The sequence below is a fragment of the Lissotriton helveticus genome, chromosome 3_1 (genome assembly GCF_964261635.1).
Source record: "Lissotriton helveticus chromosome 3_1, aLisHel1.1, whole genome shotgun sequence".
NCBI lineage: Eukaryota > Metazoa > Chordata > Amphibia > Caudata > Salamandridae > Lissotriton > Lissotriton helveticus.
In genome coordinates, this window is record NC_136061.1 from 741454417 (window position 1) to 741473609 (window position 19193).

Consider the following 19193-nt stretch of genomic DNA (forward strand, 5'->3'; position numbering starts at 1 on the left):
TGGTGGCCCCCAGAGGAGAGGGGTCACCCTTGAGTGTGAAAAGGTGCTGGGGAGCTGCTGGAGCAGTGCAGTCTCGCCCCGAGCACAAAGCTAAGTCCCACCCTAAGTACCTTGAGGATTTAAAAAGAATAACCCCTCAACTCTCAGCGAAGATTGCATCACCTCCTAGGCTGGAACTTTTGTTCTACAGCTGGGGGTTCATTGAGAAGTGCATCAAAGATTGAAGGGCTGAGTTGGAGATGTCTCGAGAAGGGCATCCCCTGGAGGTGAAATGGCATAATTGCACTGAAATGCATTTATTATTGGTTATTTCTTTTAGAGGGACTGATGTTCAATGTGAAGTACTGGTGTATGGTGATGTCACAAGCAAAGTGGATTTAAGTGGCTAGACACTCCTGCTAGGGTGTCTGACGGTATTTACAACTTAATCCTGTGATAATCTGTGATGCCTTTAGGGGCTGCAATTACAATGCATTTTTAATGATATCCAAATGTGCGGAGTACTGTCATTCTAAAGTGTGCGTAAACATGTAGTCTTGCTGCTGTGCTTAGGTGAAGACCCCAGACTGTTAGCCCTTAAGATGTAGAGGGGTATACTTTAGGGTCAGTGTGAGATGCTTGGTCAGGGTCATGTGTCACCAAGGCAGGTGTATCCCTGTTTAATGCTTGTTGAGGTAATGGGAGGGGGACGCTACTGGGATGGTGCCAGTGCACAGGGCCCTCACTCCAGGATAGGTTCAACTAATTGCATTGGGGCAAGATGATGTGCATACATAGGAGTGGTGGCACTAGACCCCACCCCTCCCCCCCAGCGGGAGGGGTGGAGATGTTATGCAATGTCACAAAGTAATTCCAACAGCTTATGTATATTTGTAAATTGGTGTATAGTATTGAGTGGTGTGTGTGTTTAATAAATGTACTCTTACTTTTATAAAGCAAAGTACAGACTGGACAATCAATTATTGAATGTTATTTTTGCGCACCTGCAAATGGCGATTACTAGCCCACACCACCTCCCTTGAGTAAGCCTCAGACTGCTCTGCAACGTTACCTTCTGAGTCAGGCGCTGCCCTAGGGTGTTTGGTTCCCAGTGAAGGACAAATGTGTCATGTTATTTGTGCAGGCCTCACAGATGCTGCCTCGTTTTCCAACAGTTATACTTTTGCTCACACCATACTCGCATGCAGTTTCTACCACTTCACTTTCTAAGGCGAAATTGGCTGTATAAACCATTGGATTTGGGAAGTGAGCCAGGTTCTTAGAGACATCTCTACTACGGATGCTGTCCGGTTTACTAATGAAGTGCGGCACATTTGGACCTTACAGCCTCATTTGTAGTTGAACAATATCTGGGTTTTATGGGGTAAACATGAGGAAAAAGAGTGGCTGGACTTCACAATTGTTAGACCTGGCATTTTTGGCGTGGTTTCTCCTGACTTTTTGCCTCTACCACATGTATTTTTGACGCAGTGCTGGATTTCGTTATTGCTGGTTTAGATGCTTTGGGCACTTTGCCACTGCTAATCAGTGTCAAAGTGCAAGTGCTCCCTGAGTACATTGTTATTGTGATTGGTTATCCATAATTGGCATATTTGTATCACCAAGAAGTCCCTAGTAAAGTGCACTGAGTGTGCCAGGGCTGGTGATTCAAATGCTACTAGTGGGCCTTCAGCACTGATTGTGCCACCCACATGAGTAGCCCTAAAATGGTGTCTCAGGCTTGCCACCGCAGTGCCTGTGTGCAGTCTGTGGACTGCCATGTCAACCTGGCCAGTGTCCCCACTGGCCAGGCCTAACCCTTCCCTTTCTGTACAAATTGTTCACCCCTATGGAAGGCCCAAGGTACCCCCCTGGGCAGGGTGCAGTGTATGTGAAAGGTAGAGCATGTACTAGTGCAGGTGACATGCTCTGGTAGTGAATAACAGCCATTTTCGTTTTTCACTATTGTAAGGCTATCTTGCCCATAGGCTATCATGGGGAATGCTGTGTACAGTGGTTACCTGCATATCTTCCCATAGGAGCAAGATAGGACATAAAAGTCTGGTATACCTGAACTCAGAATTTAATAAAACATATTTTAGGAAAGGTGGTTTTTAAATCCTGTGTTTGAGAACAGCACTTTTAGAAAGTGGCTGTTCTTTTGTCTGACCTTTCGGTGTGCCTTGGCCTGTCTGTGAATTGTCTGTCTGGTTTGTGAGTGGCAGGGGCTGGGTGGCTCCCAGAGGCTGAGTGACAATTTATTTCAATTATCTTTGACTAAACGATTGAGATGCTGCCAATTTTATGCTTTCCATATTGCACTTTCATATTTTAATAAATCTTCATGGTTTCCAAGTTCCTGATCTTGAACTCACTTTTTGTGTCCATCTTTGCTTTACAATTGTATTTTTGAAATCCTGTGTGCTTATGGTCTTTAGAACATATTTCCTCCTTTATGCTTGAGGACAACACAGGCCCTGACCCAGCATCTGGGTACTACGAGCAATATGACTATCATGCAGATAGTGCCCACAGACAATAATGGAATATAACCGAATGAAAAGGTGGTTCCTAGGCGTCACATCATTAGTTTCTTAATCTTTCTGGGGCAAGTTACAGGGCTCGAGTCTGGGTACCACGCGGGTGGACGGCATCTCCCCACTTATTTTAACGGGTTTTTACCGGGTGGACGCAGTCTCCCCTGCCTCACAGTTCTTTCCTGGAAGAGGAGCTGGGTGCCTGAGGCTCCGGAGCTCTTCCGAGACAACCCGTGAGATGGAGAGACACCAATAAATGCGACCATGCCACAGTTGGTGAGATCGCGGGTCTCTATAACAAAACCATGTGTATAGCACACACCAGTCGTTTCTTGGCACTTTAAATATGCATCATTAATCAACAAATTTCATAAATCCGAAAAAATATGATGCACTAAGTCAGCCAGCCAGGCCCTGAGCACGGATGTGCAACAGAGGGTCAAAGTGAAGGACTCCCTGTAATGAGAGGGGACTACTTATCGTGATGTCACTTCCTGTCGTGAGGTCACTTCCAGTGACACTATCTAACTTTGAGCGTCCCACACTTCTTTTTTTAGGACTTATGCCCTGGGCAAGTACATGTTTCTTGTTTGTTTATAAGTTCTAATATTGCTTCAGTGTTACTGTGTATGTGCTTATAGATGGCTTTACAGAACTATAGTTTATCTCCTTGCTGTTGACTCTTTCTTAAAGTAAGATTTTAAATTGTTCAACATTTCTACAATAAAAGGGCCACACTCCTCGTAATGCCCTCAAATGCACCACGTGGTGACATTGTAATACTTTCATCCTCCAGCACAGAGCTCTAATACAAGTACTATAGATCATGCTTTCAGGTGGCATGACATCAGGGGCAGTGAAATAGCATGTCTTTGATGTCTTCATCAAAAGACATGGGACGTTCACATCCGTTTCCCTGCATTCGTCCCATCTATTCTCCTGTGGGGCGGTTGTGGAGCCGCTGGCTGGTGCACTCTCACAGCATCCTCAGGCCTTCTTCCAGGGCTGCATGGCCCTGTCTCGCACTGCTCATCTACATGCGTGAGTGCAGCTGGCTTCTACACACAGGGGAGGGGTACAGTTATACGAGAATTATTCTGTGAAACCCAAGGGTCCGGAAGCTGGAGTTCAACAACCTGTCATGGTGTCACAGACTTCAAACAGGCCCCGGATCATCCTGAATAAACTGCTTTGAAGAAAACCCAGTCAGACTGTTATGATTGGCAATGCAAACGCGGCCACCTCTGAGGGGAGCGAAAACTCAAACATGATTCAGCACTGGAAGGCCAGATGTGCGCCGACACCCCTGAAGCAGTAACCGGAAGTGCAGCCTGGGAAGAAAGAGTGCTGGCGCTGGAATGGGATGTTGGAATATGGCTTGCAATGGAGGGAAATCAATTCAAGACAGAAAACAGCATTTCTCCCGGTAGGAACTGGAACACTAAAATAATTATCCATGGTATTTGTTGTATCTATGTCTTTAAATATGTACATTCTTTCTAGAGAATGCAGCCATGTTACCCTGGAATTCCTTATGCTTGTCAGTTGTTCTCCAGGTCCTTGATGTGGATGACTTGCACCTTTACAATAGTATTATGTTTGGCATATTTATTGCTTAAAGTTTGGCAACTGACAAATTGCAGATTGAAGAAAATATTAAAAATAAATCTCAGCTCCATCAGTCTAACATTCGTTTCTAATAAACTACTTTATAGAACTCTATAAACAATGTCAAGACACTTATTTAATGGACATAAGTTGAGGAAAATGTGATTTATCGCCTATAACGTACTGTTGGATCCCAAAAATGTTTGGAGAGATAAGCAGACCAAAGAAAAAAATCTATGGGTACTGCATTTAAAAAATGGCAATTTGGCAAAAAATAGCAATTTGGCTGAAGTCGTTTTAGTGTTTAAGAATGGCTGAAAAAATATCCAAGAACTTTCCACACCAAAAATTATCAGACAGTCCCAAAGCCTCGTTAGCACAGCCAGACAACGCAACAACGGGAGTATTCACTCACCGTGCCATACTGGGAAGGATCGAGCACTGGTGCGCATTTTTTGACGCCATCTTGGAAATCTGAACGCAGTTCTAAGACTTGAACAGTTTGTACTGATGTCCTCAAAGACACAATTTCAACAGCTAGACAGGAAGAATATGAACTGTACACGTCATATAATCAGCAAAATGTGTGGACTCATCACCCAAAAAAAGGGGCACAGGCAGAAAAAACACTGGACTATCCAGGAAACACTTGGGCACAATTGAGAAAGAGGAGGTTCCAGCTGATAGATTAAGTTTTCAGTCTCTAAAAATGAAGGTCTTGAAATCCCTCCACTGCTTCCTACTAAAGCCGAGAATTAAATGGACACAAAATTCTATGCACTGTACACAAGACCTTGTGGTACAATAGCTCAGGATACTTACAAAACTTTGTACGATAGTACACAGCAGCAAGCACTGTTCCATCATTGACTACCGAATATTAAACGTTTGGATAGGACTTAGAACACACTACAGGCTGCACTCTTCCATCAGCGACTGAAGAATACTGGATCCTTTGAGCATCAGCGAGGCTCTCGCTACTCCTAGTCGTCTTCCAATCACCCTGTTGTGCACCTAGCGCCCTAACAGACTGCAAGATGGCATTATGCTGCTTCACAAAAACATTTGTAATAAATATAACCTTTGTTGTGTACTTTTAGCCACATCATCTTTCTGACAATTACCCCCCCCCCCCCATGTAACTCTGTGGGTTAAGAGGGCTGAGATGGGCTGTGAATTCAGCACACGTAAGCATGCTCTAATAGTAACTCACAGGCTCCATGTTGGTAGAGCATAGCAGATCATTCAAAAATCTATCTAGACTGAAGTACTTTCTCATTCCCCCCGTGCCAGGCAGGAAAGGATTTAAGCAATCTGCTATTGGGACAAGTGCAGATATTGCTAAATTTCTGTCCCATTGTTCCTCTTTTGGGTTGAGGGGAGCTGTAATGTGGTTCATTTTCTAATATAACAACACCTTAAGGATTCACTCTTATTTGGTGAATTGAATGACAGATATATACATCTGTGAATAATGTGCTTTGGGTGAACAACAAAATATACACTCCCTTCTTCAGATCCCATATCAGTAGGCACAGGTGGCTGATTGATCCTGCTGTTGGTGGTTTGTTTACAATTTCAGACTGGTCCATCAAGGCTGAGACAAATATAGTCTAGGCCTCTTTTCAGAAAGCCTGGGACACAGCCTTCGGGCATGTGCGCACCAGAGGTCTGGGAATTCTAATGCTTCTAGAAGCCCCTTGGAGCCATGCAGGGGACCGCATTGTTGACTCCGACACACTATATTTCAAGCACCAGCATACAATTTAATTGGTCAGATGTGGTCATGGCGAAATGTACATGCTGGCAAATGGTAGTGTTAGCATAAACACACGGTTTAACAGCAATTCTATGTTGTGCCCATTATTATAGTGATTTCTATATTTAGCATGTACTATAGTGCTATCTTAATTGGGCACCTTTTTATATAGTTCTATGAATAGGCTAATGGATCAGTAGACAAGGCTGTTCCAAAAGCCTGTGAGTTGAATGGTTTTAACCATTTTCCTCTAAGGAACAAAGGCCCCTTTGGCCATCGCAGTTGGGAAGTGGACAACAGCTGAGATGAAGAACATGCGGAAATGATTCTATGGCTATCACACCTGCCACAATGGAGAATGTTTTTTTCCGGAGGCCATCTTGATTTGTGCAACACCATGTTCTTCTATATAGTACATGTTGGAGGTTATGAAGACAGCCTGACAACGTAAATGCTGGTAGGATCCCCTGGATGGAGTTCAACGATGGTGTAGGAAAAATGCGGTTTACATTATTGAAAGCCCAAACTACTGTGCTTTTTATAAGTTTTTTCCCCAAGAAATATGATCCTTTCCAATGGACTCCTAAATGGCATATGCTGGAGGGTTCTTTTAAAATCCTTTTTGCAGTCATCGGAAGAAAGACGACACGTCCTACTGAAATAGGTCATATGCTCCAAGAATTTTTAGATCCAAACTCTGTAGTGGTAAAGTTTCTGTATATTGCAACTAAGGACTCATAGTTTCACAGATGACAGCATCTCTGTGTGTCATTGCCTTGAAATAGCTGATATTTACAAATGTTCATGCAACATTCCTAAAACAAGAGGAATACTCCTTGATAAAAAAAAAAAAAATTCCACAGAGATTCATTGTACAAGGTAAATAGTGCAGAGAGTAGGCCAGCAAGATAACAAAACAGAGAACATTATACAGTTGCATTCTTTTTTCTCCTTTTCGGATATTTAAATGATCTACTTAAATTCCATTTGTAGTTCTGTAGAAAACATAGGGGTTCAGGCACGATCTTCAACTTTTTAAAAGTTAGAGCCTTTTTTTCAGATCAAAGAAATTTAATGGACTCCTGGTTGACAATCATGTCTGATAACAAGTAAACTTTTCAACGCACCTCTATCTAATTGGTTAAATAAGGGGAATTAAAGATTTCAACATAACCATGAGTGATATAAATGTTGAACTCAAATTTGAATCCTATACAATAACAATCAATGAACCTTAAACAAAACACGTAATACTATCATTCACCTGAGCAGTTCCAAACTCTTCCTGGTCAATATGTTCGATATACCGTAAAAGATCCCACCTCATCTTTGTTAATTTATGCATTTGCTTAAATTTTTTTAATAACAGCAAATGCAAAACCCAGTCAACAGTCGTAATCCCTGGGCGATAAACTGATCAAAATAGTTATTAGTATCTGCTCTCTTACTTCTTGCAATATCTATTTAAACGTATTGATCAATTCAACTGGTGGCTGATGGAAATATAGGAGCAAAGAAAGTCATCATTCTTAACCAAGTCTTCATTCAGCACATTTCTGTTTCTGTTAATGCCCACCTCATACAAACATGTTGTTTAGGGGTCAGTACGTACTTACATATGCAAAATGTCATTTTTGTTAGAGGCTCTGTTACTGATATTTGAAAGCTGAACCTTCACAATCCTGTTGTGGTATTGTGTTTAAACAGCAGAATCTGAGAATCACACAGAGCAGGTTTTCAAGTGCTAAGTGTGCTGTTTGTTTTGCCTGGCCCATACACTGATCTAACTAGATTTGTGTTAATGATATATGAAGTCGTTTCATACATTGCTGCACAGTGCCTTTCGGTCACCTCAGAACACAGATCTTATGCCAACAACTTAAAACTGTGAAGCATCCATTAATAGCCTACAGTCCAATTGGGAAAAGGGGAGGGTGTACAAATACAATATTCTTCATTGACATAACACCACTCCCATTTAAATGGATGTCAGTTGTCCGAGAGTGGAAACGATTCAGCTTTATATTTCTATGCTTTTAGAGCTAATTGCTATATAATTAATATTCATTGTATTGAAATGCATCTTATGAATATTAATTTTGAAAGTTGTGAGAAACGACTCTTCCAGTAGTTCTGCTCCTTTGATACATATACATACATATATATATGTATATATATGTATCAAAGGAGCAAAACTACTGGAAGAGTCGTTTCTCAAAACTTTCAAAATTAATATTCATAAAATGCATTTCAATACAATGAATATTGAATATATATATATATATATATACCAAGATTCTCTTCAATAAGGACGAAGATGGCATGTGAGGGCTCAGATAATTTTTATCGCGCAATATCGAACGCGTTTCGGCTGTAAACAAAACAAAGGAGCAAAACTACAGGAAGAGAGTTTCTCACATCTTTCAAAATTAATATTCGTGAGATACATTTCAATACAATTAATGCCCATTGTTTTAACTGTTTGGTTTCAAAAGTGGTAATATGAGATTACTGAAAGTGAGCCTTCCTGTAACCCATCTTAAGGTATTGGTATGTGGTGACATCAGCACTTTACTGTAGACAAACTAATGCATAGCTGCACTCTCCTATATGAACATCTCATTGCACTCTTCCATACTAACACATAGCCACAGCCTTCCTTACTAACATATTGCAGCACTCTCTCATACTAACGTATATCAGCACTCTCGCATTTTGAAACACAAACTTCAGCATCCGGTTCAGGGACCTTTGACAGGTTTTACTGATAAGATGATATCCTGTGGGACACGAGCAGATACATTGCTCTGCACAGGAAGGGGAAATAAGTGTGGAGTAGCAACAACTACTTCATTGGAAGGATGAGAAGTAAGCCCTGGGAGGGATACACTTTACTCCTGCTCCACTTCTCAGGAAGACTCTCTGTAATTAGATACAGGTCAACATGCTTTGGAAAAAACTAGATGATAAATTGGCCTGAAGTGGCAATTCATGTGAACTACAAACAAATTATACCATAATGCAAAAGTCTCTACCAGGAAACTTAAGTGATTAAATAAAATGCCCTTTTAATCACGGCTCTGGATAGTTTTATTGCATGTTAGCATGTTCAAAACACAATAATATAGGAGGGAGAGAACCTGAGATTTGCATAATGCAGTGCAATAATCTAAAATGAAGTGGTCACTGGACAAAGTGCTAAAATAACAGATTCTGTACCAACCTCCTCATCCCCATCAGGACTTTTCCTCCTCCTCTTGTTTGGCTCATTCTCTTCAGCTTTCCTTTCAACCTAGGGTACAACACAGGATATCCATTAGTTAGAGCTGACATTTGACCACACAATCTGGACACAAAAGAAATCCACCATGGCAGATTAAATCACGAGAAAAAGTCTATTTTGAAAGCTGTGTACATTGTACCTACCTTTTAACCTAAAAGTGTTAAAATTAAAAAACATTAAAACATTTTGATGAAATTAACTAACAATGTGAAAGGTGATTTTTGATGCCCGTCAACATCCTTTCGGTAAGCATGATTTCAAAGAACAAAATAGGCTCACTATAAAAACAAGTAGGACCAAAGTGATCTTTAGTGAAACACTCCTGTTTTTGTGCTTTAGTTTCCAAAGAAAAGGAAATTCATTACAATAAGAAAAAAAAAACAGTTTTGCAAACAGTTTGAGAATCTATCGCCTTATACTCCCCTTTTTCAAAAAAGTAGATAGAGCAAGGTACTTACTCTAGGGACACGTTTTCTAGGTAATGTTAAGTTTATATGATTGTTATAAATTCCATTTGATGTTTTTAACGGATAATCTGCACCATTTTCTCCGTTACCTCTGCAAGCATTGTCTGTTCAGATAAGAAACAAGACTTTTAATCTTCTGTACATGAAATACATCCATCATTCACAAACACATTACTGCAAAGAAAGCATGTCAATATGACATTTATAACAAACACATCAATTACGTTTCCGGCATCACATATTACTTAAACAAGTTGGTTCAAATGAATATTAAATACAGAGTTGCATGGGCATACACTGTGGCATAATGTGAAATCGCTTTACGTAAATTAAGTTTCTAAAAATTCATAATAAAAATACATACATATATACAATCATAGAGGGGCTTTCAGTCAGTTCTCTTCACCAATGAACTGGTCTGTTAAACTGCTATTCACAATTTGTTGCCGCCCACCACAGCACGTGGCGCGGAGCAATGGATCAGCTCACTTCATCCATTGGCTTTCTAGCAGTCTGAGAGGCATTTTACTGATCACAAGTTCACATCCGACTGAAAAGCTTTTCAAGGCAAGACTCTGGTTGTGCCAATGCTGGTTTCTCTATAACCTATAGAGGGATGTCAGTATTCTACTGTGATCATCACATGCTACGAGGATTAACAGCAAAAGGCTACTCACCCCCTTCCCTTCAAGTACTTAAAAAAAAAAATCTTCCTTTCAATAGCAGTACACATTCGAATACTTTCCTTCACGTCCTCTGCTCCTCCTTTCCCATAACTCTGCTTCTCCCTGCCTGCTGCCCTCTCCTTTCTATAAAACCTGCAGTCGGTGCTTTGAGATCTTGGCAACATTCCCTCAGATGCTGCATTCAACAATCAAGTGCAGAATTGATAGTGGAGAATTACCTACTTATTCTTGTATTCATCTATGAACTAAAAGTACTAATAATGCATAGTAGCTTGCACAGCGACATTTTGAAGAAAAAATAAATAAAATATTGATGCTTAAAAGGCAACATAAGAACTACCACTGCTATGCTGCTGCAGCACCATGATAAAATCATAGAGAAATTGTGTGTTATAAGAAGCTGTTTTTCTGGTCCCAGTGGTAATTCCTCATTCTAAGTCTTTTAGGCAGTGCTGGTAGCTGCTACTCTGGCCCAGCCAGCAATTCCTCCTCCTAAATTCTCTAGGCAGTGCTGCAGCTGTGTCTCTGGTCACAATGGTGATTCCGTAGACTTAGTTCTCTAACAGCACTGCTAGCTGCTTCTACGGTCCCAGTGGTAATTCCTCATTCTAAGTCCACTATACAGTGCTGCCGGCTTCTTACTCTGGTCCAGTCGGTAATTCCTCATTCAAAGTCTCCAGGCAGTGTTGCTAGTTGCTTCTTTAGTCTCAGTGGTAATTTCTCATTCTAAATCCAAAGGCAGGGCTGCAGCTGTGTCTCCCTTGCCAGTGGTAAATCCTCATTCTTAGTCCTCTAGACAGTGCTGCTAGCTGCTTCTTTGGTCCTGTTGATCATTTCTCATTCCAAGTCCTCTAGATTGTGCTGCAGCTGTGTCTCTGGTCACAGTGGGAATTCCTAAGTATTAGTCCTCTAGGCAATGCTGTTAGCTGTTTCTCTGGTCCAAGTGGGAAGTCCTCATTCTGCGTCCACTAGACAGTGCTGTTAGCTGCTTCTCTGGTCTCAGTGGTAATTCCTCATTCAAGATCCTCAAGGCAGTGCTGCAGCTGAACTCTCTTCCTGGTGGTAATTCCTCATTTGTAGTCCTCTAGGCAGTGCTGCAGCTGTCTCTCTTTTCCCAGTAGTAATACCCCATTTGAAGTCCTCCAGACAGTGCTGCTAGCCACTACCCTGGTCTCATCAATCATTCCTCATTCTAAGTCCTCTAGACAGTGCTGCTAGCTCCTTCTATGGTCCTGTCAGTAATTCCCACATTTTACGTTCTCTAGTAGGTGCTGCAGCTGCTTCTTTGGTCCTGTCAGTAGTTCCTCATTCGTAGTCCTCTAAACAGTGCTGCAGCTGCGTCTCTGTTTCGGGTGGTAATTCCTCATTCTCAATCCTATAGACAGTGCTTCTAGCTGCTTCTCTGGTCCCAGTGGTAATGCCTCATTCTTAGTCCTCTAGACAGTGCTGCTAGCTGCTTCCCTTGTACCATCAGTAACTCCCCATTCTAAGTCCTCTAGGCAGTGCTAGAGCTTTGTCTCTCATCCCAATGGTAATTCCTTATTCTGAGTGCTCTAGACAGTGCTGCTAGGTACTTCTCTGGTTCTATTCTACATCCTCTAGGAAGTGCTGAAGCTATGTCCCTGTTCCCAGTGGTAATTCCTCATTCTAAGTCTTCCAGACAGTGTTGCTAGCTGCTACTCTGGTCTCATCGGTGATTCCTCATTCTGAATCCTCTAGACGGGGCTGCAGCAGCTTCTCTGGTCATGCCAGTAATTCCCACATTTTAAGTTCTCTAGGCAGTGCTGCAGCTGTATCTCTGTTCCCACTGGTAATTCCTCATTCTAAGTCCTCTACGCAGTGCTGTTAGTGGCTTTTCTGGTCCCAGCGGCAATATCATTTACAACGCCAATAGCTCTAACTTTCACAAATGCAATGCCGATTACATTGCAAATGCATGCTTCATTCTGTCATATCTTTACCGTGGGTCTTAATGCCACTCTATCCTTGTGATCAGACAAAAGTTCTTTAATTTATTTCTCCTGCCTCGCCCCAGCTTTTTGAAGTCAAAGAATTACTTAGATTAATTTTGTGTTTGAACCTCAATAAGTCTTTCATTAAAGGCGTTAACTAAATACTGGTCTGTTCTTAAGGCCCATTGTCTACTAGACTGCTTGACCAACTGCAAGCCTACATGCATGACAGCTTCTTATGCTTGGTGCAGCAATACAAAAAAGGTACCTGCGACCCTTACCTATGACACCTATATTTCCTACGTATGCCATTTAACATAAACACTTTCTGATGCATGACACTACCAAGTAATAGACTTGCTAACCATGTGCCAAGTACTCCACCGCCTCGTCAAGGGTAAGAAGCGCTATAGAAATAAAAGTACGAGACAACACAATACTAAACGGAGGCCGAATATTTCCTTTGTTCGTACCCGAATAGTTATTTGTTGGTATTTTTGCAGGCACTCCGTGGCTTTCCACTCCATTAGATGGTCTCTATATTATTAAAAATAATAATCTTGGACCTAAATCAAGGACTTTTCTTCTAAATAAACTGGGACGAAAAGGCGATGAGAACCAGACAGTTCGAAGACGCCCTGGGTTTTCAGAGCTGCGAGAAATTAAATTTGGACCGACTTCAGAAACATCTTAGTCCACCATGACGAAATATGATACAATATCTTTCAAAAGAGAGCCACAAATGGCCACCTACCAACCACTCGCAGGGGTGTCCCTCTGAAGAGCTCGTAGAACTTGGACAAGTACATGACCATGCTGAGCTTATCAGGGCCGCCGGTGGACGCCATTTCCTTGCCCGTGGTGATTGGCGGAATCCCAAACTCTTTCTCGGCGACGTCGAACGCCAGCTGGTTGTTCCGGATGGCGTCTTCTTCATTCAAAGAGTCAAAGTCTCTGAAGAACAAAGCAGCAGGGTCATTGGACTAGTTGCCATCAGTCTGGTTACTTGAGTACTGTACATTCAAGATTATTAAAAGGTCAAGGAAGCAGTTCTGTTAGTAACATTTTTCTTATTTTGTTTTATAAAGCACTTAATGGTGGGCTATTTCTAACCCCTATCAATTACTGTAGTGAAGGGGGGTGAGAGAGAGAGAGAGAGAGAGAGAGAGAGAGAGAGAGAGAGAGAGAGAGAGAGAGAGAGAGAGAGAGAGAGAGAGAGAGAGAGAGAGAGAGAGAGAGAGAGAGAAGAGAGAAGAGAGAAGAGAGAAGAGAGAAGAGAGAAGAGAGAGAGAAGAGAGAAGAGAGAAGAGAGAAGAGAGAAGAGAGAAGAGAGAAGAGAGAGAGAGAGAGAGAGAGAGAGAGAGACACACAGAGACAGAGACAGAGACAGAGAGACAGAGAGAGACTTTTGCCCAGGGCCACACAATTTGTTTAAGTAGTGACGCCAAATTTAACATCCACGTGAAGTGGTTCTAAAGCCAATGCCGGTTTGACATGGACATATCTTCTCCTTGCAACAAAATCCAATGAAGTATGGTGTTGTACAGGTACCTATATGGACTTCAAGGGGAAATTCGCAAAGCCCTTTACAGGCATACAACTATATTTGTGGTTGAAAATGTGGTGGCGGCTGGTAGATTCGGAACGGATAGTGCGGAAAGATGAAACCTGAATTTAATGTGCAAGTTTCCAAAGGGAGTACGACCAGAAGGAGAGGAGTGGAAGAAAATTTTGAAAAAAAGAGGACTTAAATGGGATCGTTTTACAGCACAAATCAATTGAAAACTTATTTCTAATACGCTTTAATTATATTTCTGTTGTACAAAGGCAAAAGTAAAAGGGATCCCATGATTTCTGAAGTATAAGGTTTTCTCTGTTAGGCACACTGATATTCATTACACTGTAAAACTGATGCCTGCGTGCTAAACCAAGAAAACACTCTTCAAACACTCCAGTAGCAAGAAGTGTGCTGTACAGTAAGTGTAACAAGCTGTGAATGTTGGGCTTGGTGCTAGAAAGCGACAATGCCATCAAGGTCTACCTCTGGTGCCAGGTCTGTCGATCTGGCCTGAATCCTTCTGTCCTCAATGTAGGGTATGGACTGGATCTCTCTCAGAATGAAAAGTCTGGCGGACGCATGAAGGGGCCACGTGGGAAAGGATGGAGAGGGAAGGCCGAGACAGCTATCAGCATTTCACCCGGTGCCTGCAGTGGCCTGAGAGTGTGGCGCTGACGGGCACCTTGGGTAGAGTGCAGAAAGGGAAAGGACAGGAGTTTTCTTCCTCCATCCTGGAACCTGGCGTGGGCCCTAAAAGAGAACAAGCTGGGTCATGCCAACCTGCAGCAGCTCTCCAGCAGTACTGACCATGCTCACGCTGATTAGAGTCCAGTTGGGACTGGCCAGCCCTGGAGTAATGTCATCCTGCCCTGTGCAGTCCTGTAAGAGAGTCCTCACTCAGGCGGCAGTCTAAGGCTGCAGGAACACACATGTAACACTAGTGGTGACCTCGCTGCTACTGAGTCAAATCCAGCTGTGGCTATCCTCCTGCAGTGAGGGTCTGAGCTTCTACTGCTGCAGCACTAAACTCTGGTGATCTCTGAGGTGGTGAGACTGACCGCCAATGGGAGGCATGAACTGGTAGAGAACCCTTTGTTAGGCTGCAAATCTTTTGCAGAGGGGTTGTCGCTGGTCCTTCTGAATATTCCGTTTGTCCTGTTGCTCTTCAGCCTCTAGGAAGCACAAGAACCACAAGCCCACCAAGAAAACAAAGGACCCAGATCGGAAGTGATGACTTGAAAACTGACTAAGATAGGTCGTTCCCTAAGCAAAGCAAAACATGTGCACTCTTCTTTCTGGAGCTTGCAGCAAGTTAACCAGGAAGTTCAGTATTAACACAGAGCGGCCGCTGGGCATAAACTAAATCAGCAGTGTATGATGATTGGAGGTCTGAGGAAGGGCTCATATTAAGGTTGTCACCAACCTCTCAAAAGCCTGCCCTGCCCATCCCCATCTGCTCCCCCGTGGCATGAATGGGGAACTGCTGCCCTCGCCCTGGGCCATAGCAGCAGATGCCCGAAGAAAATGTATGCAGGAGTGCTAAAAGAGACCACACATTCCACTTTGACGTCACTGCGTTGGCTTGTACCTCTATTACGATCAAAATCTCACCTGGCACATGCACAGTGATGTCCCCACCTTCTACAAAAACAGGCAGCAACCAACACCATCGCCGAGCACACCCGCCCTTTGTATTGAGCTTCTTGGTGTGTTCTTTCTGCTTCTCTTGCCTCTTCACTCATAATGGTAGGTTAACGTCTCTCACCACTTAAAAGCATCCACCCCTACAAACATGGCTTCATTCACTCATTCCAGGCGAACTCAAAATGATATTTAGCAGGCATAAAGGTTTTTACCCGTGTACTTGGGGTGAGGGTGTGCAGATCAAGACATGGTTTGCCTTGAGAGCTAGTGAGTACCTACAAACCTGTGAGTCTTGGCCCTTCACAAGTTGCCCCTGGCTCTTTCCCACCCTAGAAAGAAAGGGTCAGAATTTTGCTTCAGCAAAGGACTGGAGTAAATCCTCTTCTTGGCTGAGGAGAGGAATGGAGCACTCCACACTTCGAGGTAGTCTAAGAAAAGGAACGTCTCCACAGAAAAAATGTTTTCCCTCTGGAGAAATAAAAACTACAAAAGAGTGTACATTTGCATAGCTAGTCCTTACCCTAAGGCAGGGCTGTCGTAGGCACATAGCTCTCTTCATTGGAGAAATAAAAGCATGGCCGTCTCTATTGTAAGACTTGGAAGCCTGCCAGCGGTGCAGCTTACCATTCAGGATACTGAACATTTCTGAACTGCAAAAGGTAATGAATCTGTACGCATTTCAAGGGTTGCAGGCCTACTTCTTTTTTGTTACTAGCTGCCCATGTTTTACAGAAAGCTTGTGTTTGTTCATTAATCGAACACTTTGCAAGGTACCTCTATATTGCAACAGCTGTCCTGAATCACCTCTTAAAACAGAGCAGAATCAATTTAATAACTGAGGTAATAGGGAGAGGCCTGCTTTTCTGTTATGTTTACCTTGCTCTTCGTATATCAAAGGCCTCTGCGCTGATCATACAATGGGACAGCTTGGAACAATAAACCTCTTCCTTTTTAAACTCCCAACCCAACATAGAAGAGCACAGCTCAGCAGTTTCCCACCCTTTGTTGTTCCACGGCTCTCCTGCAAATACACATCAGGAGGTTATACAATCACACAAGTGGCAGGGGAGCTTAGTAGAGCAACAATACACAGGAGCGCCGCAGGTGTGAGCGTAAAACAGGTCAAGGCTGCTCACAGAAATGCTCAGTCAGAATTATTTACAATAACTTTTTATGAAGAACCAATGATGGAGCGGAAGTACCAAGGGCACACAAGCTTTCACCAGCTCTATTTCCAACCTGGGTCTGTGCACCTCTCATTACACAACCTGGAGTTCTAGCACTCCCTCCAGAATACCATATTGATGGCCAACTTAGAAGAGACACCCGATGAACACCACTGAGTGCAGCCTAGTACTCCTGAGCTCAAGCAATCCACCAGCCTCAGCCTCCCAAGTAGCTGGGACAACAGGCACACACCCAGGGCCGGACTGGAGCCATAGTGGGCACTGGGCAATCCTCCGGTGCACCGCACGGGTGGGGACCGGTTTTGGGCCCCTGGGGGCTGTTTTTGTTACAGGGCCATTTTTGCAGCATAGCTCCAAAATTGGCCCTGTAACAAAATTGGGGGCGGCCGAGCACTTTGCCAGCGCCGGTTGTGGTTCAAGTCCGGCCCTGAACACACCAACCATGCTCGGCATGTACCAATGGCGCATATTGGGCCTTGCAGCTGTTTCTAGAGGGAGGCCCACCCATAAAAGTGTGATTAAGGGGTATTTCTTGGGTGCAGTAGTTACCTTTATGTTTTAACCAAAATCACCACTACTATGTCGATGCTAATTCACAGTTGGATATCAATCTCTGTTTACACAATGTATGGAAAGCACTATATAAACACCATTACCAAGACAAAATCTTTAATATGCAAAAAGTATCATTTGGAAAAGAGCAAAGGCCATCATGCAGGTGAAATGCCGTTCGATGCCATTTCCAGTTATAGAATCAGGAATCAAAATCCGTCTGATGTCATGCTTGCTACCCGTTTGAGGTCACTCTCCTACTCAATAGTTGTTCCACAACTGACATCACAACTCACAATAAAAAATAACATAAAATGTTGGCAGATTTTGATTGTGAACTCTTTGTTGAAAAAAGTTGATTGCTAAACAGTCTACCTCATTTTTATTGAATATAAAAAATAGTCAAATTAAAAAAGTTTATACCATGCACTTGTGTCAATAAAGTGTATAGCCTAATATTTAATGAACTGACGTTCCATTTACTTGAAGGATAGCGGGGCTGATCACTGTTATCCACGCTGATTCAAGGATTGTGGCGTTGACGGAGAATTAATAATGAGGATAGAAACTCTCATTTAAGGTGATCATGTCTGTGGATATACATCAATCTCCACCATGCTCTAAAATTAACATAGGCCCTACAGTATACAACATGTTGCAATGCAAAATGTTAATAGGGCATGCAATGTGAATTTCATTAAAAAATGCCCAAAAATATTAAGCTAAAGATATTGGATATATATCGTTGTAATATGCCCATGGAACTTATGTTATGTAGACAGCACATTGACATAAAGTTTGGAGTGTCCACAATTAACACTAATAATGTAACTAAAATGCCAGGCCTTGCTCAGATCCACAAAGGCTTCGCCGATTCTAGGGTATGAAAAGAGCAGTCAGCGAAGGCCTTGGGCGCCACCAGTAGAGTGGCACACAGAGGTCTGCAGAAGAAGCCAACAGTGTCCCAAATCAACTAAGGGGAGGGAAGCAAAACATTAATTTGCTGAGAATGGTAAATACACTTCCTTTGGCCAAATCAGAACACAAACTGAGATAAGAAAGACTCACAAAAAAGTCATCTGCCGGTTTCCTGTCCTTCTCAAATATACTCCAGGAGGAAAAATGAACTCACGCTTGCAGCAATGTATTTACACAGTGTTTAGGCTGATTTATGTTTCCGACAAAACAACATGAAAACGTAATCACAATACAAAAGAAACTAAGCCAACCTGCCTTTGGAAAAGGCAGTTGTAAAAAAAAATGGAAATGAATCACATTTTGAACCGAGAACACAATATATTAGCATTTTTAGTGAATGGTGAAATAAACACATGCACCTTATCTCTTTAGTCGATCGGTAAACCATTAAGAAGTGTGAAGATGGAACACTTCACACCTGGTGAGGTACAAGACACGTTCTATCACGGAGTCAAAAGCTCCTGCTCTATGGTGACTTGAAGTGGCAAAGTGCCAACTCGCCAAAAGCAGAAGACTCGGGAGAGGCAGGGTACCAGCTCAATGCCCCATCCTGCATTATTGTGACTTATCAGGGAGGTAGCATGAGGGCTTCCAAAGCGGGCAAGAGGAGGAAGCAAAAGGTAATCACACATTTAAAGATGCATTTATTCATGCTAACTGAGGATGTGTCGGCCGCACCCCACGTTAATAATCTTTTGAGTATCCTCCCCAGCCTTTTATTTCAGTGAAGTCCAATGTCTCAAGGATATGTTTCTGTTGTAAACTGATGCGTAGGAAGGAATTTCAAGGCCCTGGCATTTTTCACCAAACTCTTTAGCGCTTTGATACGGAGACTGGGTGAAATTGTTACTGAAATTAGTTTTAGTGTGTTGCTACCAGGCCACTGTATCTTAAGCCCTGTGCTCTCATTTTCACCCCTTCAGTTTCCTTTGCCGAAGTTGGGGAGAATATTTGACCTTGGTGAGTCCATTTGTGTCCTTAGGTTCTCACCCCATGCCCTACC

General features: G+C 42.7%; 1 protein-coding gene across 6 annotated transcripts in view; it reads right to left on the bottom strand.

The window, feature by feature from the left end:
* MICAL2 (microtubule associated monooxygenase, calponin and LIM domain containing 2) overlaps positions 1 to 19193 on the bottom strand; it is a 1053240-nt gene that overhangs the window by 675299 nt on the left and 358748 nt on the right. For all 6 annotated transcript variants that reach the window (XM_078680924.1, XM_078680923.1, XM_078680928.1 and 3 more), the window contains exons 13-15: positions 13026 to 13225; positions 9625 to 9737; positions 9107 to 9175 (exon numbers count right to left, since the gene is read on the bottom strand). In XM_078680924.1, coding sequence (XP_078537050.1) covers positions 9107 to 9175; positions 9625 to 9737; positions 13026 to 13225 — 382 coding nt within the window. The remainder of the gene's footprint in view (positions 1 to 9106; positions 9176 to 9624; positions 9738 to 13025; positions 13226 to 19193) is intronic.